Consider the following 26,430-nt stretch of genomic DNA (forward strand, 5'->3'; position numbering starts at 1 on the left):
AAAGACAACGAGTCTCAGAGGACGACTGTTATTTATTCTTCAGTACCGGGTCGTTTGTCACTGATCGCACCTCGTTAGAGCCTCATCACACTGTTAGAGGTTAATTAACGACACGTTACAGGACAACGGTGCTGCAAAATGAAGCAGAGATCATCTTTATCTTCTTTATTTGAGTTTATTTTATTTTATTCTAAAATCAGATTCTTTATTTTCCTCTCAGTTCTGTTTGCTGCTCACACTGAATTATTGGGATCAATAAATGTATCTTACATTAACTCTGTTTCCTTCCTGTCTGACCCTGATGAGACTTTCTTAGAGGTTAATTAACGACACGTTATAAGACAACAGTGCTGTAAAATAAAATCATCTTCATCTCATTTATTTGAGAGTATTTGTGTTTGCTGTTCTCTTCCTGCCCTCGTGCTGCTGCTCATCTTTATTTCCTCCTGTTGATTAAAAAATGATGGATTATTCTGACAATAAGTCTTGTGAGCTTCTGTTTATGACGGCGGCGTCTTTTGTTTCTCAGGTTTCAGTAAAAACATCGTCATGAAGACAAAAGCTGTGCACTGACTCATTCTCCCCCTCAGAGATCGATCCAGTGTTCTGGTTCTGACTCTTCAGACTGGACTGATGTAGAGCTGCAGACCTGACAACACACAGTCATCTGATCCATCAGACAAACAGACACGAAGAAACATCCTGAACATTAAACATGATGAATACCTCCAGATGCTCCTCTGCTGAGGAGGAGAGGAGGAGGAGGAGAGGAGGAGGAAGAGGAGGAGGAGGAGGAGAGGAGAGGAGGAGGAGGAGAGGAGGAGAGGAGGAGGGAGAGGAGGAGAGGAGGAGGAGGAGAGGAGGAGAGGAGGAGGAGAGGAGAGGAGGAGGAAGAGGAGGAAGAAGAGGAGGAGGAGGAGAGGAGAGGAGGAGGAGGAGGAGGAGGAAGAGGAGGAGGAGAGGAGGAGGAAGAGGAGGAAGAAGAGGAGGAGGAGAGGAGAGGAGGAGGAGGAGGAGGAGGAGGAGGAGGAAGAGGAGGAGGAGAGGAGGAGGAGGAAAGAGGAGGAGGAGAGGAGGAGGAAGAAGAGGAGGAGAGGATGAGGAGGAGGAAAGGGAGGAGGAGAAGGAGGAGAGGAGGAGGAGGAGGAGGAGGAGGAGGAGGAGGAGGAGGAGAGAGGAGGAGGAGAGGAAGAGGAGAGGAGGAGGAGGAGGAAGAGGAGGAGGAGGAGAGCGGAGGAGGAAGACCTTCCACACACAGTGACCGGTGTGTTTTGTCCAGGTCCTCTAATAACCTGCAAACTGCAGCCAAGGGCAGCACCTGAACACCTCACACACACACACACACACACAGACACACACACACACACACAGACACACACAGACACACACACACACACACAGACACACACACAGACAATTACAGCTGGTGCTTTTTGGAGAAATCAATAACTCATAATTGTAAGGTGTGTGTGTGTGTGTGTGTGTGTGTCTGTGTGTGTGTGTCTGTGTGTGTGTGTGTGTCCTTCATCTGTCTGAGGCCAGAGGCTAACGCTAACAGAAGCTACATGTTTCTGCTCAGGTGTGATGAGGTCACACTTCCTGTCTGTTCATCAACACATTTCTAAGGTTCTAACAGCAGCCTGTCCTTCAGAACACGATCAGAACACGATCAGAACACGTCTGTTCTGATCGTGTTCTGATCGTGTTCTGATCGTCTTCACTGATTGGGTCACAGTAGTGTCGTCCTGTCACATGAAACGTGTTTTGTGTTTGATCAGGCAGAGCGACGTGTCAACATTAATTGGTGTTTATTGTTGCCAATAGAGAGCTGAAGCCCCGCCCCTTCCTGTCGACCCGTGGAACATTAGTTTGGAATAAATCAATGAGGTGATGTACTGATCCAGTTGAACTGGGTCATCAATCACATGATGTTTGTCAGTTTGTTGTATTAAAGTCGAACCTCATGTAGTTTTGTGTCAAAGCGCTCAGTGAACTACATCGACTCATCGACACCAGAACCAGCACCAACATGGAGCCAACTGGGCTTCAGTCTGACAGAGGTGCACGTGACGGAGTTCTGCTGGAGGAAATCGGACCAGGTTCTGATATTTTTGGCCGTTTATTGTTGAACAGGTGACGACGTGACGAGGACGTGATCTGAAATGATTACAAAGCATTTTTCATGTCAGATTATTTTCGCTGTGACGTCACGTTATTGACTTTGATGCTAGCATAACGTTAGCCACCTGGCTAACAGTGAGCCCGGTGGAGTCATCATTATGGGATGGTCGTGACTGTTTCGGCTATTAGTCAAACGCTCAGCTGTTGCCATGGAAACAGAGTTACTGCCTGTGAAACACTGTCTGGATATAAGCAGGATAATGTTATTGGAGGTGTTCATGGGAATTATGGGTTTGGTTCTGGTCTCTGCGCCGTTTGATCTCTGATAAAACACCTCATCGAGCATTTTCTTATGTTTTTTTATGGCTTTAGTGGAGATCACAGCAGAGGGTGAGACGACGGGTGAGTCCTGCACACTGGACCTTTAACAGCCGGTCAGTAGACGCAGGTGTCGGATCAGAACACAGTCGGAGCAGAGGAGTCTGTCATATTCTCACTTCCATGCTGAGATGAAATAATGTCAGAGATAAAGCTTGACAATGCTGGACTGATTTATTAAACATCTGCTACAAAAACACCGTAGAAAATGATTTCACCTCATAAAGACTCAGACACAGAACAGAACCGACTGACGGCTGCTTTTCTTTGGACCAACACACAGGAAGTGAAAATAAAATCAGAATTCATATTAAAACGTCTGAATGTGTTTGTTTGTGCGTGAACAGCTCCGCCTGCTGGACACTTTCAGTCATTACAACATCTCAACAGAGAAAAACATATTTCATTATTACAGCTGAGATATAAACTTTTTATAAAAACAGAACAAATGAAAGCGTCTGTGAGATCACACATGAAGACAGCAGCAGCCGAACAACACACACACATCATGTGACACACAGAGACTTTCTGATTGGTCGCTCTGAAGACTGAGGAGGAGGAGGAGGAGGAGGAGGAACAGCTGGGCTCAGATCTATAAAAGCTGCGCACATAAACTGTTTTATATTTTAGTTTTTTCACAATCTTTATTTTAATCTGAGTTCCTTTAATGAATCATCAGTTTTCTCTGAACCTGCTGATGTCAGCAGCTCTGTGAACACAACTGATCCACCACTGAACCAGACTCCCTTAACAAATGTAGTGATTTTAAGAGTTGTTGAGTTAAAACAAACTTTATAACGTAGTGAAACTCTGTCTCTGACAGATTCTGAATCTTTGTCTCCTTCTTGTAAATTCAGCCTTAAATGAAAACAGTAAGTTGTGTGTTTCCTTGTAGAAAGTGTCAGTTTGTGGCAGCATGGCTGCACCAGCCTGTCTGCTTCTGTGTCTAAAGTGCTAAAGTCTGACCTGCCAACATTTAGCAGCTGTTTGAACACACTGTTTACACTGATTTCACCATTTACACTCAATTTATGAAAGAAGAAACATTTTTTTGATCTAAACATGTCACATTTTACAGATACACTAAACAGTAACCAGTATAGGCGACTTCTTTGTCCCCAGACTCCCTTAACAAATGTGCCAGTTTAGTGAGTTGTTGAGTTGGAGACACTTTATAAACTGTGTGAAACTCTGTCTCTGACTGATTCTGACTTATTTGTTCCTTCTTGTAAATTCAGCAAATGTTCTACATGAACTTCTTTCTGTCTTTGAGCAGAAACATGGAGTCTGTTTGTCTCAGTGATGGACGTGAAATACATGTTAATGTATGGACTGAGAGCTGAACACTGATTGGATCACTCATCATGGTGACATCAGGTCTGAACAGGCTCTTATTGGCTGTTTGGGAACATTTCAATTATTTAGTTTTGTTATAGAATTGTGGCTGTTTTTCAGAATAAAAGCTCTCCTGCTGTACTGACTCTGTACCGCTCCGCCTCGAGCACAGTGTTGAATCCTCCATCTCTTCTTCCTCCTCTTCCTCTCCTCTTTTAGCATCAGTTCCTCTTCCTCACCACTCCTTCTTCTTCTCGTCCATGGACACCCCCCCGGGCCCCAGCGCCACCACCAGCAGCAGGCCTCCGATCACCGACGTGGTCTGGAAGAAGTCGTACTTGAGGAAGTCGTGCATGGGTTTGTACGACGCGATGTTCCAGAAGGCGTTGAAGGTGAAGTTGATGCAGAGCAGCCACACCACCAGAGTGAGAGCGGCCAGCTTCGTCTTAAAGCCCACCGCCACGAGCACGATGAGCGCCGAGCCCACCAGGTTCTGCAGGACCTGGACGTGAGGCGAGGATTCACACAGGTCAGCAGCTCAGTCAGTGTGTGTGTGTGTGTGTGTGTGTGTGTGTGTGTGTGTGTGTGTGTGTGTGTGTGAGACTCACACTGATCAGGCTGAGGTCAAAGTGCAGCAGCGTCATGAACATGAGGACGAGGAGGACTCGACCTCCGAGCTGCAGGAGGTGCTTCGGAGAGCTCTGATGACCGAGAGACGGCACGCCTGCAAACACACTGCGAGCCTCCCCCCGACACTCAGCCAGGAGGAGGAGCAGACCTCCCCCCAACGCAAGGTTCCTACAGGGGAGGGGGAGACGAGAGGAGACGAGGGGGGAGGAGAGGAGACGAGGGGGGAGGAGAGGAGGAGAGGGAGGAGGAGAGGAGACGAGGGAGGAGGAGAGGAGGAGAGGGAGGAGGAGAGGAGACGAGGAGACGAGGGAGGAGGAGAGGAGACGAGGGAGGAGGAGAGGAGGAGAGGAGACGAGGGAGGAGGAGAGGAGACGAGGGGGGAGGAGAGGAGACGAGGAGACGAGGGAGGAGGAGAGGAGACGAGGGAGGAGGAGAGGAGACGAGGAGACGAGGGAGGAGGAGAGGAGACGAGGGAGGAGGAGAGGAGACGAGGAGACGAGGGAGGACATGTTTGAATCTGCTGTTTTTAATTTTCGACTCAAACTCAGTTTTACAGTTTTGAGACAAAACTAATTTAAAAATATGAAATCTAACATGCAGATTTATAATCAAACACTTTGACACTGAATAAAAGTTTAACTGAAGATTAAAACTTACAGATGAAAACAAGTTCGAACTCTCTCCGTCTGTTTGGTCTCGAGGGAAAACTGACTGATGTTCATTAATATTATTGTGTAACTGTTCTCACTGAGCTGCAACATGTTTCTGTATTCATCTAATGTAAGAAAACTCACAGGAGACTCAGTGATGAACACACCAAAGCCCACTGCTAAAACTGTCGATTTAAACCAGAAACACACAAACACACTCACCTCATCAGGAACTTTGGGTCCCACAGGATGCTGTAGGCCACCGTCTGCAGACAGCAACACACGTCAGTACTACACACAGTACTCACAGTACACACAGTACTCACAGTACTCACAGTACACACAGTACACACAGTACTTTACTGATAGTTTAATCACACAGAATGAAACTACTCTGTACTAACAGGAATGAAATGAAAATGAAACGTCTGCAGGTCAGTCATAAAGAATTGTTTCTGCTCGTCATCATGTGTGTGTATTCACACACGTGTGTATTCTGGTCTCTGTGTAATAATGTTTGTACAACATCAACAGCGTCACACACAATCAACTTACAGACATGGTTTAGTTCAGGACAGCTGGGCTGTCAGAACGTACAGAGACGTCACACGGATGTGTTTATAATGAAAAGACCATAAAGACAAAGTGAACCCACACTGTTGGGCCCACAGAACGATACTGAACAAGGCTTTTGGACCACGTCAGGGGACACAAATAAATACCAGAGTTAAAACACTTGTTGGTGGAAAAGAGTTCAGAGTTTTAGGGGACAGAAGAGACATTTGACACGGTGCAGACTGAAACATGGTGACAGCTGATGAGACGTCTGACACAGAAATACACTTTAAATCACTAAAGTCACGCACGACGTCCCGCCCACAGCAGCATCTGACTGCTACATGTCACAGTTAATAAACACTGAATAATCTCAATCTGCAAAGTAACTAAAGTTATCAAATACATGTAGAGCGAGGAAGAGAACAGAGCAGCACCTGAGTGAACTGCACCTGTCGCTCTCACTGCAAATGAATATCAGTAATCGTTTATCATGACAGGTGGGTCTCCATGGTAACAACATGATGAAGGGCTCAGAACTGGTGACATCAGAAGAAGACGTTAAATCCTCAACTTTTCAAGTGGAGTTCTGACTGGCAGCGTGTGTGAGTGAGTGAGTGAGTGAGTGAGTGAGTGAGTGAGTGAGTGAGTGAGTGAGTGAGTGAGTGTGTGAGTGAGTGAGTGTGTGAGTGAGTACCTGCAGGGCGATGATCCCAAACAGAGAGAAGCAGCCGTACTGAACAAAGTTTCTACTGATGATCAACACACAGCCGCCTGCAGACAGACAGACAGACAGACAGACAGTTTATGATTTAGGTGACAGTATCTTCTCCTCTGGCGCCACCTTCAGGACAAACTCTGCCTCACTAACAGGGATGAAAATATTCAAAGTACACATACATCAAATTGCACTAAAGTACAGTAATTGAGTAAATATACTTAGTTACTTTCCAGAATTGGTCATGAGGTCACTAATGTGGAGCGATGACTGTGAAACGTGAGAAGTAAACGTTTGTTCTGTTGATGTGATGAACTGTGGACATGTTTGTGATTAGATTGTCCATCCTCAGCTGGACAATAAAGTTTATTCTCTGAACAAAGTGTGTGTGTGTGTGTGTGTGTGTGTGTGTGTGTGTGTGTGTGTGTTTGCGTGTGTGTGTTACCCAGCTGTCCCAGCAGGTTGAGCAGGACGAAGACGTTGGCGAGGAAGCGTCCGCAGCTCCAGGTGGAGTCGATGTACTCGCTCTGCTCGCTCCACTGGAACCACATCCGGACGCCGTCCTCCAGGAAGGTGCTGACCAGGCAGAGCCGGGCCACGTGGGGGAGGTAGTGTTTGGTGACCCGCAGGAACTAAAGGGGGGGAGACGATCCAATCATGATTGTGAAAGTGTCACTTTGGACTCAATTACACCACATTTTCACCAAACAATCAAACAATGGACGGATTCATGGAGAAATGATCAGCAGAGGATGCAGAGTGAACGAGCAGCTCAGGTCCGTTTGTCTTCAGCAGGCAGAGAAACAACAACATGAGTCAGTTTGCTGCCAAATGAAAACTAACATCAAATAACAGAACATCAATAATCACTCAAGATGAGACGAGAGGACCTGAGAGAACCAGCTCACACACTCGAGTACACGTAAAGATGTGGTGCTAAAATATTACTTTGGTCAGCGAAAGTCACACATGAACAGTACTCGAGTAAAAGTATCTGATGTTAAATGTACTTCAGTATCAAAGTATCAGTAAAGTAACTGATCACATATTTACACGAGTATAAACTGAGTCAGCTGATCGTCACAATCACTGTTTTTACCTGATTGATGAGAAAATCAATTAATTTAAAAATGATGCAGCATGTAATCTGTAAAGTAACTAGTAACTAAATGTAGTGGAGTATAAATTACAGTATTTGAGTTTTTATTTTTACACTCAAGTTTGGTTCAGTTACATTTCCTACTGATGTTTAGGTCGCTTTTAATATTCAGTGGAGGAAAATGATTAAGTACATTTACTCAAGTACTGAACTTAAGTACTATTTTAAGATACTTGTACTTTCCCTGAGTATTTCCATTTTCTGTTGCTTTATACTTTAACTCCACTACACCTCAGAGACAATATTGTACTACATCACAAAATGTCCTACCGATGCAGCATGTAATCTGTAAAGTAACTAGTAAGTAGAGTACAAGTACCTCAATACTGTACTTTAGGACAGTACTGAGTAAATGTACTTAGTTACATCCCATCAGAGAGCTCTCATGAGATCAGTCAGTGTGTATGTGGCAGCAGCTCAGGACTCGAACATTAAACGACTTCCTGTCCTGAAACTACAGTTGTAGTTTTTGCTCCTGAGCATCATGAAGAGACTCTGACTCTCTCATCGCACCGACATCAAACCCCGACATCAACACTAAATCATCCGTTTTCCCTTTGCGCTTCAGTTTGTATCATTCTGGGTACATATGTCACACTCAAAGGAGTCCACTTCCGTCTTCATGGCATCTTCACACCAGACTCCATTGAGAAATCTGTCAATTTGACACGTCTTGTGTTGAAGCACGCAGACTCACGGCGGTAACTACTAAGTGAAGCCCTCCCGTAAATAATCAGGACTTCTTCCATCTTTCGGCATATGTTTTATTAACTATGACTTCTTTTAATACTTGAACAAAGTGCACTATCCAAACTCTTCTTCCATAGTTCAGATTTTGAGAACAAAACGGGCTTTAACCAACATGAAGAAGTGTCCGTTCCGTGACACGAACTTAACACCAGACCCCGTTTAAAAACCTGCGAGTTTAACGTTTCCTTGCTGACCCGCCGTCATCCTGCGCTGGTAGAAGACAACTGAAGGCCCGGATCACATCAGTAAGAGACGCTCCTCACTTCGGCTCACAACTGAGCTGACTAACAAGCTGCGTTTGGTGTTTCAGCACAAGTTTTCCTGCACAACAGACTTTCACGTTACACCCACTGCCTCCTCCACCGAGTCTGCTGCTGCTGAAGTTAACTAACATCAGGTTCGGTACCGGAACACGGTGCCGTTCGGATTAATAATCAATATGCCGAATTAACTACCACACAATACTGATTAATGAAACGCATGTGTCGCGTTCAAAGCTCCATAAACTAAACGGGTTTTGGATGGACTTCGGCAGAAGATCTCCGCCGTCTGCCCGAGTCCCAGCCCTGTGCGTGGCCGGCTCAAGGTGCTCGTTTCCCGGGGAGGGGCGCTGACCTGGTCCGCTACATCCTCCGCCTGGCTCATCAGGTCTCCGTGTCCCATCTCTCCCGCTGTTAAGGCACTTCAGGGCGGGGAAACGGCTCAGCTCAGCTCCGGTCCGGTCAGAAGAGTCCCGCTCCGGCCCGAGGACGATGATGCTGCTCCGCTGCTGCCTCCTCCGACCCACAATCCTCTGCGCCGAGCGGCCGCAGCGCCCCCTGTGGCCGCGCGGGGCGCAGCAGCCACGTGGACGGAGTCTGATGAAAGCCAGTGGACGTTGTGTTACTGTGCAGACGCTTTCATCTCTGCTGCTCAGGCCGAAGACAAACATCTCATCTGATTAATACAATAACTAAAACACAATATAACAGAAAACTGAAACAAATACCAGGCAGAGTCATTTGTCACTTCTTAAATGAAGGATTTATTATCATATTATATCATATTATCATTATGGTCGGTGAATCCAGAACATTAATCAGCAACTAACTGATGAAATGATGCCTGAATATTAGAAGTCTTTAAAACAAAATTAGTTCCAGTTTCTTTCGATGATTTTGTTTCCTGTCGAGGTGAATAAATCAAATATCTCAGACAGGAAGTGTTCAGACACCTGAACCTTCATCAGCAGATTAGTTGTTGTTATATGAAGACTTCCACATTAACTCTGTTTAAAGTTCATATTTTTTGGCAGCACAGTCCAGGTTTGATTATCGTTGTGCTTGTTTTAAGACTGTTTTTAAAATATCTATTTAAATTAGTTTTTTGTTCTATTTTGTGGAAAATGTTGACAATTGACAAACTGATATAATTATTTTATTATATTCTATTTTATATTCTGCACACCAGCTCAGAGAGACGCTGCGCTGTTCTCTTGTTTTGCACAATGACAATAAAGACTTGAATCTTGACTCATTTTCTGTAAATTGTTTATTAATATTAAATAAAAATAACAGAACATCAAGTCTGTTTTGAAGAAATATGTCTGTAACATGAGTAAATGTAATAAACAATACATCATTTTTCTACAAGGTAGAAACAAAAACACACGTAGGAATAAACAATGTTTTATTAATGTATCGTCTCTTCAGGGCGACTGAGGAGATAAAAGACAGAAAAACACCAGACTGACCCTTTAATAAACATGTTGAGCTCCTGATGTGATTTCAGCTGCAGTTCACCTGACAGCCAGCAGGCGTCGCTCTGATCCTCACCTGTATTTACCTGTTTACTGTTCACATCATTGTTGTAAAAAGGGCAGCTGGTACGTTACAGTTCTGTGGAGAACAGGAAGTACAGCAGGATGATGTCATCACCGGTCCACCACCTGGACACACAGGTGCATTGTGGGACAGCAGGTCAGGTCAGATCTTCATGTCTCGTCTGAGCAGCTCTGTGAGTCTAAAACACACAACAACCTCAGACCCCTGTGAGTGTGTGTGAGTGTGTGTGAGTGTGTGTGAGTGTGTGTGTGTGTGTGTGTGTGAGTGTGTGTGTGTGTGAGTGTGTGTGTGTGAGTGTGAGTGTGAGTGAGTGTGTGTGTGTGTGTGTGTTACCTGCAGGTGGAGGTAGTGTGTGTGTGTCCTGCAGTGTGTGTGTGAGTGTGAGTGTGAGTGTGTGTGTGTGTCCTGCAGTGTGTGTGTGAGTGTGTGTGAGTGTGTGTGAGTGTGTGTGTGTGTGTGTGTTACCTGCAGGTGGAGGTAGTGTGTGTGTGTGTCCTGCAGTGTGTGTGTGAGTGTGTGTGTGTGTGTGTGTGTGAGTGTGTGTGTGTGTCCTGCAGTGTGTGTGTGAGTGTGAGTGTGTGTGTGTGTCCTGCAGTGTGTGTGTGAGTGTGAGTGTGTGTGTGTGTTACCTGCAGGTGGAGGTAGTGTGTGTGTGTCCTGCAGTGTGTGTGTGAGTGTGAGTGTGAGTGTGTGTGTGTGTCCTGCAGTGTGTGTGTGAGTGTGTGTGAGTGTGTGTGAGTGTGTGTGTGTGTGTGTCCTGCAGTGTGTGTGTGAGTGTGAGTGTGTGTGTGTGTCCTGCAGTGTGTGTGTGAGTGTGTGTGTGTGTGTGTGTGTGAGTGTGTGTGTGTGTCCTGCAGTGTGTGTGTGAGTGTGAGTGTGTGTGTGTGTCCTGCAGTGTGTGTGTGAGTGTGTGTGTGTGTGTGTGTTACCTGCAGGTGGAGGTAGTGTGTGTGTGTCCTGCAGTGTGTGTGTGAGTGTGTGTGAGTGTGTGTGAGTGTGTGTGAGTGTGTGTGTTACCTGCAGGTGGAGGTAGTGTGTGTGTGTCCTGCAGTGTGTGTGTGAGTGTGTGTGTGTGTGTGTGTGTGTGTGTGTGTGTGTGTGTGTGTGTGTGTGTTACCTGCAGGTGGAGGTAGTGTGTGTGTGTCCTGCAGTGTGTGTGTGAGTGTGTGTGTGTGTGTGTGTGTTACCTGCAGGTGGAGGTAGTGTGTGTGTGTCCTGCAGTGTGTGTGTCGTGCTGTCGTCTCTCTGTAGAAGAACTTGTTACACAGTCGACACAGGAAGCCAGAAACAGGAACCACAAAACGACTTCCTGTACAGACACACACAGATTTATAGTTTTAACATTTATCTACTGATTTTAATTTCAATATCTATTATTGATCATTTTATTTGTTATCATTAACTGATACGTAACGGTGGTGAAATTCAATTTAAACAGGCATTTAACATAAAACATACCATATGTGGTGTGGGGGTCATATTCCTCCCTGTGTGTTTCCTGTGTGTCAGTTGCCTGCAACACACACACACACACACACACACACACACACACACACACACACACACACACACACACACACACACACACACACACACACACACACACCAAGTGATGCAGGCCTGTAGTGACTGTGGTTCAGTTCACAGCTACATTAACATGCATCTGATGTCACTTCCTGCTCTGTATGACACAAACCCGTCCATCACTGAGACAAACAGACTCCATGTTTCTACTCAAAGACAGAAAGAAGTTCATGCAGAACATTTGCTGATTTTACAAGAAGGAACAAATCAGTCAGAATCAGTCAGAGACAGAGTTTCACACAGTTTATAAAGTGTCTCCAACTCAACAACTCACTAAACTGACACATTTGTTAAGGGAGTCTGGGGACAAAGAAGTCGCCTATACTGGTTACTGTTTAGTGTATCTGTAAAATGTGACATGTTTAGCATCAATAAAATGTTTCTTCTTCCATAAATTGAGTGTAAATGGTGAAATCAGTGTAAACAGTGTGTTCAAACAGCTGCTAAATGTTGGCAGGTCAGACTTTAGCACTTTAGACACAGAAGCAGACAGGCTGGTGCAGCCATGCTGCCACAAACTGACACTTTTTACAAGGAAACACACAACTTACTGTTTTCATTTAATGCTGAATTTACAAGAAGGAGACAATGATTCAGAGTCTGTCAGAGACAGAGTTTCACACGTTTATAAAGTTTGTTTTAACTCAACAACTCTGAAAATCACCACATTTGTTAATGGAGTCTGGTGATGTTGTGGTCACTGGTTAAAGCAGACGCTGTGTTCACAATCAGCTGACATCAGCAGCTCTGTGGGAAACAAACAATCAGGTGTATATGAATCGTCGTACCTCCAACTCTTTCTCTTCTGCTTCCTCTTTTCTTACACCACCCTCTTCCTCTTCATCAGCTACTTCTACTTCTTCTTCTTCCTCCTCCTCCTCCTCGTCCTCCTCCTCCTCTCCCTCAAAGCAGCCGACAGCATCCACTGTGATCAGCTCCTCCTCCTGAGCCTCCTGCAGGTGCACCTGGGAGGAGACGGACACAGAATCATACACACCCTGTTGGTTTGTCCTGAACATGTGACACATGCGTCACATGACCCCCGCTGACCTGCTGCTTGTGCTCTGCAGACTTCATGTGCTCCACAAACTTCCTTGGAGTCCTGAAGTGACGTTTACACACCGGACAGAAGGGACGACACAGCTGCTTACACATCTGCAGACACACACAGCAGGTTAGCATCAAAAAACATGGTTAGCATTTTGAAGTCATGTTAGCAATGTTTCCCACCTTGTGCTGTTTTGTCCGTCGATGGATGATGACATCACCGCTGAAGTGAGTCTGACAGGTGTCACACCAGCGCTGTGTGTCGGGCCGACGCCCCCTGGAGGACAAAGGTGAACCATCAGGAGGAGTTGTGTGTGTGTGTGTGTGTGTGTGTGTGTGTGGTGTGTGTGTGTGTATACCTGTCCTGCAGTGTGTGTGTGTGGTGTGTGTATACCTGTCCTGAAGTGTATGTGTGTGTGTGTACCTGTCCTGCAGTGTGTGTGTATGTGTGTGTGTGTATACCTGTCCTGAAGTGTATGTGTGTGTGTGTACCTGTCCTGCAGTGTGTGTGTGTGTGTGTGTGTGTGTGTGTGTACCTGTCCTGCAGTGTGTGTGTGTGTGTGTGTGTGTGTGTGTGTATACCTGTCCTGCAGTGTGTGTGTGTGTGTGTGTGTGTGTGTGTGTGTGTGTGTGTGTGTGTATACCTGTTCTGCAGTGTGTGTGTGTGTGTGTGTGTGTGTGTGTATACCTGTCCTGCAGTGTGTGTGTGTGTATACCTGTCCTGCAGTGTGTGTGTGTGTGTGTGTGTGTGTGTGTATACCTGTCCTGCAGTGTGTGTGTATGTGTGTGTGTGTGTGTGTGTATACCTGTCCTGCAGTGTGTGTGTGTGTGTGTGTGTGTGTGTGTGTACCTGTCCTGCAGTGTGTGTGTGTGTGTGTGTGTGTGTATACCTGTCCTGCAGTGTGTGTGTGTGTGTGTGTGTGTGTGTGTGTGTGTGTGTGTGTGTGTGTATACCTGTTCTGCAGTGTGTGTGTGTGTGTGTGTGTGTGTGTGTATACCTGTCCTGCAGTGTGTGTGTGTGTATACCTGTCCTGCAGTGTGTGTGTGTGTGTGTGTGTGTGTGTGTATACCTGTCCTGCAGTGTGTGTGTGTTGAGGCAGATGGACTGTGTGATGTCCTTCAGTCTCCTCAGGTGTTCTGGTCCTGACATGTGCTCCTGAAACACCTGAACACACACAGCAGTCACTACTTCCTGCCCTTCAGTCCAGAGGGAGCCTCAGGTATGTGTGTGTGTGTGTGTGTGTGTGTGTGCGCGCTGGCTGTGTCTCACCTGCACAGAGCGACAGGTGAGGTTACAGACGTGACAGTGGAGTCCACCTGTCTGTCTGTCAGCCGTCCTGTCTGTCTGTCCGAACTCTCTACTCTCACTGCTCTGCTGGATGGTGACCTTCAGAGAGGCCACGCTCTGCAGCTGGCACACGCACGCACACACGCACACACACACACACACACACACACACACACACACACACACACATTACAACACTTATATATTATTATATTAATGAGGTCATTAACTGATGACATCACGTTTTATCACCTCAGCTGCTCTGCTGTCCTCACTCAGCTCTGCTGCCCCCTGCTGGTCCGGAGGAGGAAGTCTGGACGGATCACACACACTTCCTGTGGAGCAGCTCTCACTTCCTGGTTGACCACATGACACCGGTACTCTCTCTCTATTGGTCGGAGCTGCAGGATCGTCAGTCCTGAGGAAACGCATTGTTTTTATTTCACTCAAGTTTGGCTCAGTTACATCCTGCTGATGTTCAGCTCACACTTTCAAAATCCAGTGGAGGAAAGTAACTAAGTATATTTACTCTAGTACTGTTCTTAAGTACTATTTTTAAGATACTTGAGTATTCTTCCACTCCACTACATCTCATAGAAAATATTGTACTTTTTACATCACAAACTGCTTTGGCTCTGATGCAGCATGTAATCTGTAAAGTAACTAGTAACTAAAGTTATTAGATAAATGTAGTGGAGTGGAAGTATAAAGTAACAGAAAATGGAAATACTCAAGTAAAGTACAAGTACCTCAACATTGTGCTTAATTACAGTACTTGAGTAAATGTACTTAGTTACATTCCTTCACTGATTATAATCCAACAATATCACATAATTATTATTATTACATTATTCTGTATAATAAATACTTTTACTTTTGGTACTTTAAGTTTATTTTGATGATGATACTTTTGTACTTTGGAGTAAAGACTCTAGCTTATAACAGAGTATTTCTACACTGTGGTATTAGTACTTTTACTGAAGTACAAGAGTACTTCTTCTCACTCAGTCAATGGAGAAAATAATCAGCTGATCAGAGCTGCGTCTAACGATTATTTTCATTGTTGGTAAATCCGTCGATCGTTTTCTGGATCAGTTGATCAAATATCGATCCGTGTTTCGTCTCAAAGATCTTCAGTTTTCTGTCACATTCACATCTCACAGCTGACAGAAGAGTAAAAGATTACTCAAGCTGATCAATCAATTATCAGAATATTTGGTGATTAATCAATGAATCATCGCAGCTCGACGGCAGATTGTTCGATTATCAAAATGTAAAACTGTTTTCTGACTCCTCAGGATGTTGTCTGTAATAAACTCTGACCGACCCGTCCAGTCTCGCCCTCTTCGTCTCCGTCTCTCCTGAACCTCCGTCAGGTCCTGGGTCTCCTCTCTCTTCTTCTGTGGTGTTGGAGCTGCAGCCCGGCCGGCTGTCAGAGCTTCCTGTCGCTGATCCCGCCCACTTCCTGCCTGAAACCTGACAAAGAAAAACAGTGAGCTGGATCCATGACGGAGACGGGCGGCAGCGAGGGGGCGGGGTTTGTTTTAGTCAACCTGGTGAGTCAGAGGCGGTCTGCGATGGACGGGGCCGACAGGGAATCGAACCCGCGTCACTCCGTTCACTGCAGCAGGTACAAAACACCTGCAGAGGACAGAGACGAGGTGATTAAAGCAAACTGTTGTAATAATTATTTTATGTTGATCTTATTTATCATCTTTCTCTAAAAGTGGGAGCTGGAAGAAGCTCAGATCTGGTGCTTCACTGCTGTCGGCTGGTTAAATACGAATAATTCTGGTTTCTGATCGACATTTAATGTAAATGTAATCAATTCATCCACAAAACGATCAATTGATTAATCAACAATCAACACAATATTTAGGATCAGCTTTAGTCTGCTGATTAGTTTCTTGACTGATCGACTAAACTTTGATCTGTAAACGTGTCCGTCAGTTTCTCTCAGTCTCTGATCCTGTACTTCAGTAAAAGTACTAATACCACAGTGTACAAGTACTCTGTTACAAGTTAAAGTCCTGCATTCAAATTCTGACTTAAGTCAAATATACTTAAAGTACCAGAAGTAACAGTACTCATTATGCAGATGAATATGTGTGGTATTATTGGATTATAATTATTGATGCATTCATGTGTTCATCACTTTCATGGTGAAGATGGAGCTCATTTTAATGACTCTATATACTGATGCTAGTTTAATCTGTAATAACACATCATCATTTATTATTGATTACATTTTGTATTAATAATTTTTAATCTGCAAAACGACTGAAGTGAATGAATAAATGTAGTGAAGTAAAAAATAAAGTATTTTCAAGCTTCAAGTCATTGTTTGTCTCTAAAATGTCAGAAAACATCCACAGATGATTGATAATCAGCTTCATGATAAGATGTGACAGAGTGGAGCTCAGCAGCATCACAGCTCCTACCTGTCTGCTCTGCGCTGCTGTCTGACCATGTTGAAGCCTGGACCAGGTGACCTTTGACCTCTGCAGCAGCACCTGCACCTGCACCGACCTGCCCTGATGGAGGTGATTTATGTTCAAGGAACCAAACCTGCAGATTAAAGCCTCAGCGACCAGAGTCTGTAAAATAACAGCCATCAAATAAAAGTCATGGAGCAAAATCTACTAGATTTCCATCTAAATGTAGAGAACTTAAAACTCTGTGTTCAGTTTAGGCTTAAATAACACTTAAAAAACAGGCTCTCAACTACGTGTCTCTTATAAAGAACTCCATTTAAATATTAATAACTTTTAACAGGAAATGCTCACTGGTCTCCTCGAGTCTTACGAGCACTAACTATTTGGAAAAGGTAACAGACATGCCTATTAAAAAGTCCTCGATGTTTAGTGTATAAACCGAACTTTAGACTGGCTTATCTCGATTCCTAAAATGTCTTCATTAATTAACTTTAAATGACTGTACTCTGTTGATCAGCAGTCAAACTTTAAATTAGCACATTTTTAAGAGGAGCCTCGCGCCGTCCGTAGTTTGGCTAACGTTAACAGAGTATAGCGGCTTCTCGACACAAACTGAGCCGCCCGACTGCGCAGGCGCGTTTCTTTAAGCTGTTCATCAGTATAAAGACAAATAGTTTAATGTTATCAGACGGACGCGGAGCTCAACTCACCGCTCAACCAATGCTCAAGCTAAAGCTCAAGCTAACGCTAAAGCTAAAGCTAGCCCACAGGCTACATGTAAACACTGACCGGCTGCTTGTCTCTGAGCCGCTCTGTCGCCCCCTGCTGGTCGGGAGGAGGAACAGCGGTCACCTGGAGAAGTGCAGCTGTGTTGCTCACCTGAGCACGTGACGCTGTCCAGCTGCTGCATGTTGGACTTCCTGTTTTAATGTGACATGTTGAGTTTTAACACACCTGACACTCACAGTGAGGATCAAACCATGAAGGAGTGATGTGTCTGATACCTGTCACATCTTTTTACTCTCAGGAGCCAGAACAGCTGAAAACAACATTTTTCATCTAAATAAGATGTCAGAAACACTTCTGTCCAGACTTTAGTAACATTTTTATGTTCATTTTTTCAAAGTCTGACTGTTGGGCCTATATTTAGATAAATGTATATGCTGTTTAATTAAACTATTCTGCACAATAATCAGGCCTGAATATGCAGAAAACTCTGAACATATTAATACAATCTGGATAAAAGTGTTATTATTTTTACCTGTCTGGTTTTCTGAGAATAAAATGATTTAACAGTTAATCCATCTGTTCTTCCTTCCACCATTTTGAATGTATGATGTCAGAGTCACAAAGACAATAATCAGCTGGGATCATGGAGAAGCAGCGAGGCTCCAGCACCTGGTGGTCACACGTCACAGATCATCTTCTGCAGAGGACACCAGGCAGTGAAGCTGCCTCAGCCTCAGGTAGACCTCACCTGTGGCTCTGTTGTGTAACAGTGTCAAACAGTCCGTTCTGCTGAGTGTTTCCAGGCTGCAGGGGAGCGCTCTGATTGGCTGATGAGGTCTGGAAGTTATTTCCAGCTCCAGTGGATCTGCTGGTATTTCCTGGATTCACTCGCAGACAGACGAGCCGCAGGAGCTCAGAGCAACATCCTGCTGCTCGCCTCCACAGACCGTCAGAGGAACCGGAGGGTCATTAAACGCACCACAGACACATGAAGCACAACTGTGACATGAACACAACACACACACACACACACACACACACACACACACACACTGTGTCTGTGCCACTAATGTGTTTTCAACAAGAATATTTAACATGGCTGAAATAAATATCTGTTACCCGATCTGCTTACACACACACACACACACAGACACACACACACACACACACACACACACAGACACACACACACACACACACACAGACACACACACACACACACACACACACACAGACACACACACACACACACACACAGACACACACACTCTCTATATAAACTGGCTGTCTGTTGTTGATTTGTCGTCTTCACAGTAAAATCTGTTTTTCATCGCGGTTGGAAAAATTTCTCTCCGTAAAGAAAAAAGTTTCTGTTTGTCCAGAATGTAACAAACACACCACGTGGACAAAAGTATGTGGACAGCAGCAGCAGCAGGTGTGTGTGAGTGTGTGTGTGTCTGTGAGTGTGTGTGTGTGTCTGTGTGTGTGTGTGTGTCTGTGAGTGTGTGTGTGTCTGTGAGTGTGTGTGTGTGTCTGTGTGTGTGTGTGTGTCTGTGAGTGTGTGTGTGTCTGTGAGTGTGAGTTGCTGAACTGTGAAGTTGTTGAAACAGAAATGATCCAGTCTGTGAATCATGTGACATCATCGTGACGTCACCGTGTGCAGCGATGATGACGAGGCTGTGACCTTCATCACCACGGCAACACAACAGTTTGACTCAGTCCTTCTTCTTCTGTGGTTTAATGGCTCCAAATGCAGCATCAGCTCCACCTGCTGTTTACCTGCATCACAATCAGCTCAGTCACACAACAGTCACACAACCAACAGTCACACAACAGTCACACAACCAACAGTCACACAACCAACAGTCACACAACAGTCACATAACAGTCACACAACCAACAGTCACACAACAGTCACACAACAGTCATACAACCAACAGTCACACAACCAACAGTCACACAACAGTCACACAACCAACAGTCACACAACAAACAGTCACATAACAGTCACACAACAGTCACACAACCAACAGTCACACAACAGTCACACAACAGTCACACAACCAACAGTCACACAACAGTCACACAACCAACAGTCACACAACAGTCACACAACAGTCACACAACCAACAGTCACACAACAGTCACACAACCAACAGTCACACAACAGTCACACAACAGTCATACAACCAACAGTCACACAACCAACAGTCACACAACAGTCACACAACCAACAGTCACACAACAAACAGTCACATAACAGTCACACAACAGTCACACAACCAACAGTCACACAACAGTCACACAACCAACAGTCACACAACAGTCACACAACCAACAGTGACACAACCAACAGTCACACAACAGTCACACAACCAACAGTCACACAACAGTCACACAACCAACAGTCACACAATAAACAGTCACACAACAAACAGTCACACAACAAACAGTCACACAATAAACAGTCACACAACAAACAGTGACACAATAAACAGTCACACAACAAACACTACTCGACAAACAGTCACACAACAAACAGTCACACCACAGTCACATAACAGTCACACAACAGTCACACAACAGTCACACAACAAACAGTCACACCACAGTCACACAACAGTCACACAACAAACAGTCACATAACCAACAGTCACACAACAGTCACACAACAAACAGTCACACAACAGTCACACAACAAACAGTCACATAACCAACAGTCACACAACAGTCACACAACCAACAGTCACACAACAGTCACACAACCAACAGTCACACAACAAACAGTCACACAACAAACAGTCACACGACGTTTATTTTCCAGAATAAAGGTCCATAAATTCGCTCCGTTCCTGAGAATCTTGCTGTTTCCTTCAGGCTCTCAGTGATCCGGTGATCCAGTGATCCAGTGATCCAGTGATGGATCCAAATAAAATGTCTTCTTCGTGAGGTTTTCTCCACATGAACCTCCTCAGGCAGCAGCTGAGCAGCTCCAACAGGTTTAAAATATGTTCAGGTGATGACGTGATGGCTGCAGTGGGTGAGCTGGGCTGATGGAGCAGCAGGAGCTGAGCTGCTGTGTTTCTGCTGGTTAATAGATTCTCCACATGTTCCTTCACTTCCCTCTGAATGGAAACTCAGACAGACGGTTTCTTCAGAGGAGCTTCAGCTTCCTGTGGACTGAATCTGTGTCAGGACGTCCTGCTGTCTCCTACAGACCAGCTCTATACCCCACATCTGTGACTCACAGTGTCTGAGGGTCAGTGTGAGGTCTGGATCTGGATCTGGATCAGTCCGTCTCGTAGGATCCATCTGGATATCTCTCACTGTCTTCAGCTATGCTAACATGCCAATTCATGTTCCCCTCAGGATGAACTGTAATAACTGTGTTGATCCTCTGACGCTTCATCTAGCGCCATCATCAGGTCGACATGTTCATGTGTCCAGTACTCTGGTTCATAACCTGCAGAACTGTTACATGTTAGCATGCTAACACGCTAAAGATAGATACTGAACATAGTAATATTATATTACTAAACACCAGCACATTAGCATCATGAGCATGTTGATGTTAGCATTTAGCTCAAAGCTCCACTGTGTTTGAAGTACAGCCTCCAAAGCTGTTAGCATTAAGCTAACAGTCACACATGCAGACCATGGATCTGTGAAGAGAACTGGATGCAGCGTTGGAGGCGGAGCCAACTTCATTCCAATGAAAGCTGCTCATTGGTGCTCAAAGACAGAGTTTGACTTCCTCATTATAAAACTACTCAGATCTTTTGCGTTGTCCACCCTGTAGCATGTGTGCTAACTTCCTGTTTAGCCCTCTGCTAACTTGAGTGGGGATAAAATAATTAAAGGTGCATCGGACCGACTGAGTAAATTATGAAGGTGAAACGAGTCTTTTCACTGCAGGCCGACGCTCAAATCAACGGACCCGCCCTGATACAGAACCTGTTTCTGGGAGTTCCAGCTTCTGGGTTTACTTCCTGGTTATGAAGCCAAAATGATGACATCACAGACTTTAAAAACACTCTTGCTCGAGGAAAGTTTTACAAATAAGGAGGAAGAGGAGGAGGAAGAGGAGGAGGAGGAAGAGGAAGAGGAGGAAGAGGAGGAGGAGGAGGGGTGAACGTTTGATTCTAGTGTGTGATGAAGAAAAAAACAGTAGCTTGTTTTTTTTATTTATATATATATATTTATTTTAAACATTATATATATTATTGATGATATTACTGATGATATTATTGATATTATTGATAGCATGTTTCACACAGACAGCTGACAGGAGACGTTGACAACACGTTCAACACGCTGAGCCTGTGTCACAGTGTGATGTCATCATGTGGATGATACTCAATGTCTTTTATATATGATGAAGATGATGACGATGAAGATGATGACGATGATGAAGATGATGAAGATGACGAGTGTCTCTGGACATCCTCTCGGTGTGTTTACTGTCTCTGCTGCTCACACTGACGTCAGCTGACAGGAAGTGACATCACGTGTGTCTCAGTAAAAGTCCTGGTCGTAGTCTGTGGCGTCGATCAGCTGCTTCATCTCTGACACGCTGTTAGCCAGGTAGGACGACAGCTCGTCTGACCGAGAGACAGACAGGCAGAGAGTGAGACAGTGAGACAGAGAGTGAGACAGGCAAACAGACAGAGAGACATAGAGACAGGCAGAGAGAGAGTGAGACAGGTGTGGTGCGCAGTTTAAATTAAATCAAACTAAGAAGGATGAAAGTGACTCAGTCTATAAACAGGTGCACCTGTCTGTGTACCTGTCTGTGTACCTGTGTGTACCTGTCTGTACCTGTCTGTGTACCTGTCTGTGTACCTGTCTGTGTACCTGTCTGTACCTGTCTGTGTACCTGTCTGTGTACCTGTGTGTGTACATGTCTGTGTACCTGTCTGTACCTGTCTGTGTACCTGTCTGTACCTGTCTGTACCTGTCTGTGTACCTGTCTGTACCTGTCTGTACCTGTCTGTGTACATGTCTGTGTACCTGTCTGTACCTGTCTGTGTACATGTCTGTGTACCTGTCTGTACCTGTCTGTGTACCTGTCTGTGTACCTGTCTGTACCTGTCTGTGTACCTGTCTGTGTACCTGTCTGTACCTGTCTGTGTACATGTCTGTGTACCTGTCTGTACCTGTCTGTACCTGTCTGTGTACCTGTCTGTGTACCTGTCTGTACCTGTCTGTGTACCTGTCTGTGTACCTGTCTGTGTACCTGTCTGTGTACCTGTCTGTACCTGTCTGTGTACCTGTCTGTGTACCTGTGTGTGTACATGTCTGTGTACCTGTCTGTACCTGTCTGTGTACCTGTCTGTACCTGTCTGTACCTGTCTGTGTACCTGTCTGTACCTGTCTGTACCTGTCTGTGTACATGTCTGTGTACCTGTCTGTACCTGTCTGTGTACCTGTCTGTGTACCTGTCTGTACCTGTCTGTGTACATGTCTGTGTACCTGTCTGTACCTGTCTGTACCTGTCTGTGTACCTGTCTGTGTACCTGTCTGTACCTGTCTGTGTACCTGTCTGTGTACCTGTCTGTACCTGTCTGTGTACATGTCTGTGTACCTGTCTGTGTACCTGTACGTGTACCTGTCTGTGTACCTGTCTGTCTGTCTCACCTGCTCCCAGTACTCCCAGTACAGCGGAGGCCGACACACTCCCCAGGTTGTTACGAGCGATGCAGCGATAGGTTCCTGAGTCCTGTGGCTCCGCCCCCTCAATCTGCAGCCAACTAGAGAGCTCGAATTTCAGAGGGCCGCCCCTCGACTGTGGAGCCAGAGGGCGACAGTGAGTCAGGTGTAGGGTGGAGCTCTTCGGTGAGTTACCTGCAGAGTCGGAGCTTACCTGGACGGAGATGTGGGGGTCGTCTCCAGGCAGGACGACGTCTCGGCCCTCCTTCCTCCACTCGACCAACGCCATCGGAAACGCAAAGACCTCACAGAGGAAGACCAGACTACTTCCTGTCCCGTTCACCTGGCTGTGGGGAGGGACCTTAATGACGGGGACTGACAGACAGACAGGTCAGAGAGACAGACAGGTCAGAGAGGCAGACAGGTCAGAGACAGACAGGTCAGAGAGACAGACAGGTCAGAGGCAGACAGGTCAGAGAGACAGACAGGTCAGAGAGACAGACAGGTCAGAGGCAGACAGAGTTGAATGTTGAAGGTGGAGGAGGTGCTTCTCCTCAGACACTGGCTGTTTGTCAGAAGGGACGGGTGGAGCTAACAGACGGTGGAGCTAACAGACGGGTGGAGCTCACAGACGGGCGGAGCTAACAGACGGGTGGAGCTAACAGATGGGCGGAGCTAACAGACGGGTGCAGCTAACAGACAGGCGGAGCTAACAGACGGGTGGAGCTAACAGACAGGTGGAGCTAACAGACGGGCGGAGCTAACAGACAGGTGGAGCTAACAGACAGGTGGAGCTAACAGACGGGCGGAGCTAACAGACAGGTGGAGCTCACAGACAGGTGGAGCTCACAGTGAGCAGGGGGGTCACAGTCAGACTGGATCAGCTCCATCAGCCTCGGTCAGATCACAGCTGTGTTCATCAGAGCTGATCCAGGGTCAGTCACTGTTACCGGACTGTTCTGACCTCACGGGCTCGGGTCACTCGTCTGTTGGTGCCGCTGATCGTATTTGGAATAAACTAATATGTGAACATGCGACTCACTGTGTTATTTGGACAGCATGTGTGTTTCTACGCCTGCTGTGTTTGCTGGGCCCGGTCCGAACGGAGCGGCAGCAGAACCCGGTTCCTGTCTGTGTTTCGCTCCGTCAAACAGTGAAGTTTGTCTTCAAATGTCTCGTTTTGTCAGAGACACACTGCCAGCTTCTGATTGGTTAATGATTTAATTATGAATTCAACTCATTGAATACTCCACACAATGTGTTTACACTGTGGATCGATCAGTCTGATGCTGATCGATCAGTCTGATGCTGATCGATCAGCATCAGACTGATCGATCAGTCTGATGCTGACCTGAACAGGTTTGTTCAGAGACAGACAGCGAGCATTATTAGAGCTGTAATCATTAATCAACTAATCGATTAGTTGATTGACAGAAAAGTTTCATTTTTCAAGTACAGGTATGAGACCGTCAGGTGGAGCTGCAGCTCAAATAACTGATTAGTTGTCAACGACTAATCTATTAAACTATTGATAATGGATCAATGAGCTGAAGTCACCAGATCACCAATATGTTCTGGTTCCTCTGAGACGTAAACTGAAGAACTGAGACACAACATTTAGAGATAATGAGCCAACAACTGAACAATTCATCCAGAAGACAACACACACACACACACACACACACACACACACACACACACACACACACACAGACACACACACACACACACAGACACACAAAGGCGCACACACACACGCACACACTCACACACGCGCACTCACGCACACGCGCGCGCACACACACACGCACACACAGACACACACACACACACAGAGACACACACACGCACGCACACACACAGACACACAGACACACACGCACACACACAGACACACACACACACAGACACACACACACACACACACACACACACACACACACTCACACACACACGCACACACGCACACACGCGGCGGTACCGGTCTTGCAGGGCCCTCTTCCTCTGGTCTTGAGTTCTGGTCTGGAGAACGCGGCCTCTCTGAACTGACACATGTTCATGTATGTGACTCCATCGGAACCGCACAGCGCCTCCTGCTGCTCACACACACACACCTCCTCCTCCTCCCCCCCTCCTCCCCCTCCTCCTCCTCCTCCTGCTGGCCGCGGGTCCGCCTGGCACCGCAGTCCGGTCCCGCAGAGCCCGTAGTAGCCGCTGCGGGGCCCCGGGTCGCAGGCTTGGCCCTCCAGGTTTCCACACTCTTTGCAGCAGCCGCACGAGTCCAGAACCAGTCCGGCCCGACAGCCGCGGGTCTCCGGGCAAAGGTCCGGCACACAGGACCCGCAGCCCTCGGTCCCGTTCCCGCTGCGCCCCCCGCCGCCTCCCAGCTCCTCATCCGGCCAGTCGTAGTCCAGCGGGTCGGGGCGGGAGAACCTGGCGGGCGGCTCGGTGCTGAGGTCGGGCAGCTTGTTGGGGAGAGCCCGGCATGTGTGGAGGTTCAGACAGAGCCCCAGCAGAACCAGTCCGCTCAGCCCCGGCATGGTGACCCGCTCTGAGGGTTCCGCTTGGCTCCGGACCGGACGGGTGATGCCGGGTCGCTCCGGTTCTTCCTCCGCTTCAACGCGACAGAACAGCCCAGAAAGAGGAGGCTCAAACCCCGACACTCACATTCCTGTCCGACCCAAACACCATGAGGACGAGTCAGAGCAACAGAACAGTTCCGCCTGTGTCACCTGAAACTGGTTCCGACATGAGTCCAGCCCAGAGCAGAACCCAGAGCCCAGAGCCCAGAACAGACTGGAGTCAAAGTTTAAAGTTTGAATGTGAAGAACAGCTGAGCGAGGCACGAGACCCGCAGTCAAGCCCGTCACAATAAAACCTCACACGTCCGGTCGGCCCTTCAAAATAAAACGACTGATAAAGTGTTTTTGGGACAGAGGATGACGTCAGAGTCCAGTTCAACAGTCTGACTTAAAAAAGTAACGATATGGTGTTAAAATATTACTTTATAAAACACTCATATGAAGAGTACTCGAGTAAAAGTCTAAAGTATCTGATGTTAAATGTACTTCAGCATCAAAGTATCAGTAAAGTAACTGATCATATAGTTACATGTGTATAAACTGAGTCAGCTGATCGTCACTTAATAATGATGCAGCATGTAATCTGTAAAGTAACTAGTAACTAAAGTAATCAGATAGATGAAGTGGAGTAAAAGTAGAAAGTATTTTAAGTTTTAAGTACAGTTGGAGTAAATGTACTTAGTTACATTCCATCACTGATTATAATTCCAACATATTTTATTTATTATTCTGCATCATGAATACTTTTACTCTTGGTACTTTAAGTTTATTTGGATGATTATACTGAAATGAGTATTTCTACACTGTGGTATGAGTACTTCTACTGAAGTACGAGGTCAGAGTACTTCTTCTCACTCTGGACTCAGAGAAAGTGCAACGAACGTTTTCTCAAACCAAATGTTTCGTGGATCAGTCGAGACAATAATCAGCAGATTACTGTCATTGATAATTAATCTGTTGATCTTTCTCTGGAGTAATCGATTACATGTCGATCACT

General features: G+C 45.9%; 3 protein-coding genes across 3 annotated transcripts; all 3 read right to left on the reverse strand.

Moving 5' to 3' along the window:
* Nucleotides 1-2,654: 2,654 nt before the first annotated feature.
* Nucleotides 2,655-9,091, reverse strand: LOC140995422 (surfeit locus protein 4-like). Its single transcript, XM_073465411.1, has 6 exons — nt 8,912-9,091; nt 6,833-7,019; nt 6,367-6,443; nt 5,337-5,380; nt 4,443-4,632; nt 2,655-4,336 (listed from the first exon to the last, which is right to left on the reverse strand). Exons 1-6 carry the CDS (start codon nt 8,957-8,959, stop codon nt 4,070-4,072), a joined length of 813 nt encoding a protein of 270 aa, XP_073321512.1. The 5' UTR covers nt 8,960-9,091; the 3' UTR covers nt 2,655-4,069.
* A 717-nt stretch (nt 9,092-9,808) lies between these two features.
* On the reverse strand, nt 9,809-17,201 carry LOC140995516 (cip1-interacting zinc finger protein-like). The gene is made up of 13 exons (XM_073465522.1): nt 17,184-17,201; nt 16,480-16,635; nt 15,592-15,679; nt 15,366-15,514; nt 14,291-14,456; nt 14,021-14,161; nt 13,821-13,915; nt 12,934-13,027; nt 12,754-12,858; nt 12,492-12,668; nt 11,578-11,632; nt 11,307-11,428; nt 9,809-10,297 (listed from the first exon to the last, which is right to left on the reverse strand). The coding sequence occupies exons 2-13, from the start codon at nt 16,506-16,508 to the stop codon at nt 10,256-10,258; spliced, it is 1,263 nt and encodes a 420-aa protein (XP_073321623.1). The 5' UTR covers nt 16,509-16,635; nt 17,184-17,201; the 3' UTR covers nt 9,809-10,255.
* Nucleotides 17,202-21,384: 4,183 nt separating this feature from the next.
* kazald3 (Kazal-type serine peptidase inhibitor domain 3) lies at nt 21,385-26,080 on the reverse strand. The gene is made up of 4 exons (XM_073467300.1): nt 24,833-26,080; nt 23,066-23,226; nt 22,840-22,987; nt 21,385-21,803 (listed from the first exon to the last, which is right to left on the reverse strand). Exons 1-4 carry the CDS (start codon nt 25,389-25,391, stop codon nt 21,718-21,720), a joined length of 954 nt encoding a protein of 317 aa, XP_073323401.1. The 5' UTR covers nt 25,392-26,080; the 3' UTR covers nt 21,385-21,717.
* Between the last annotated feature and the right edge of the window lie 350 nt (nt 26,081-26,430).

This window comes from Pagrus major, chromosome 5 (assembly GCF_040436345.1).
Source record: "Pagrus major chromosome 5, Pma_NU_1.0".
NCBI lineage: Eukaryota > Metazoa > Chordata > Actinopteri > Spariformes > Sparidae > Pagrus > Pagrus major.

Bases quoted from the DNA above. Each gene is read 5' to 3' on its own strand.
- LOC140995422 (XM_073465411.1), bottom strand. From the start codon at position 8,959: ATGGGACACGGAGACCTGATGAGCCAGGCGGAGGATGTAGCGGACCAG. The intron at 7,020-8,911 runs GTCAGCGCCCCT...CCCCCCCTTTAG, and splicing joins CGGAGGATGTAGCGGACCAG to TTCCTGCGGGTCACCAAACA. The intron at 4,633-5,336 runs GTGAGTGTGTTT...CCTCCCCTGTAG, and splicing joins GACCCAAAGTTCCTGATGAG to GAACCTTGCGTTGGGGGGAG.
- LOC140995516 (XM_073465522.1), bottom strand. From the start codon at position 16,508: ATGGTCAGACAGCAGCGCAGAGCAGACAG. The intron at 13,916-14,020 runs GTGAGACACAGC...GTGTGTGTTCAG, and splicing joins TCACCTGTCGCTCTGTGCAG to GTGTTTCAGGAGCACATGTC. The intron at 10,298-11,306 runs GTAACACACACA...TGTGTGTTTTAG, and splicing joins CACACTACCTCCACCTGCAG to ACTCACAGAGCTGCTCAGAC.
- kazald3 (XM_073467300.1), bottom strand. From the start codon at position 25,391: ATGCCGGGGCTGAGCGGACTGGTTCTGCTGGGGCTCTGTCTGAACCTC. The intron at 23,227-24,832 runs GTACCGCCGCGT...TCTGTCTGTCAG, and splicing joins AAGAGGGCCCTGCAAGACCG to TCCCCGTCATTAAGGTCCCT. The intron at 21,804-22,839 runs GTGAGACAGACA...TCTCTCGGTCAG, and splicing joins ACTGGGAGTACTGGGAGCAG to ACGAGCTGTCGTCCTACCTG.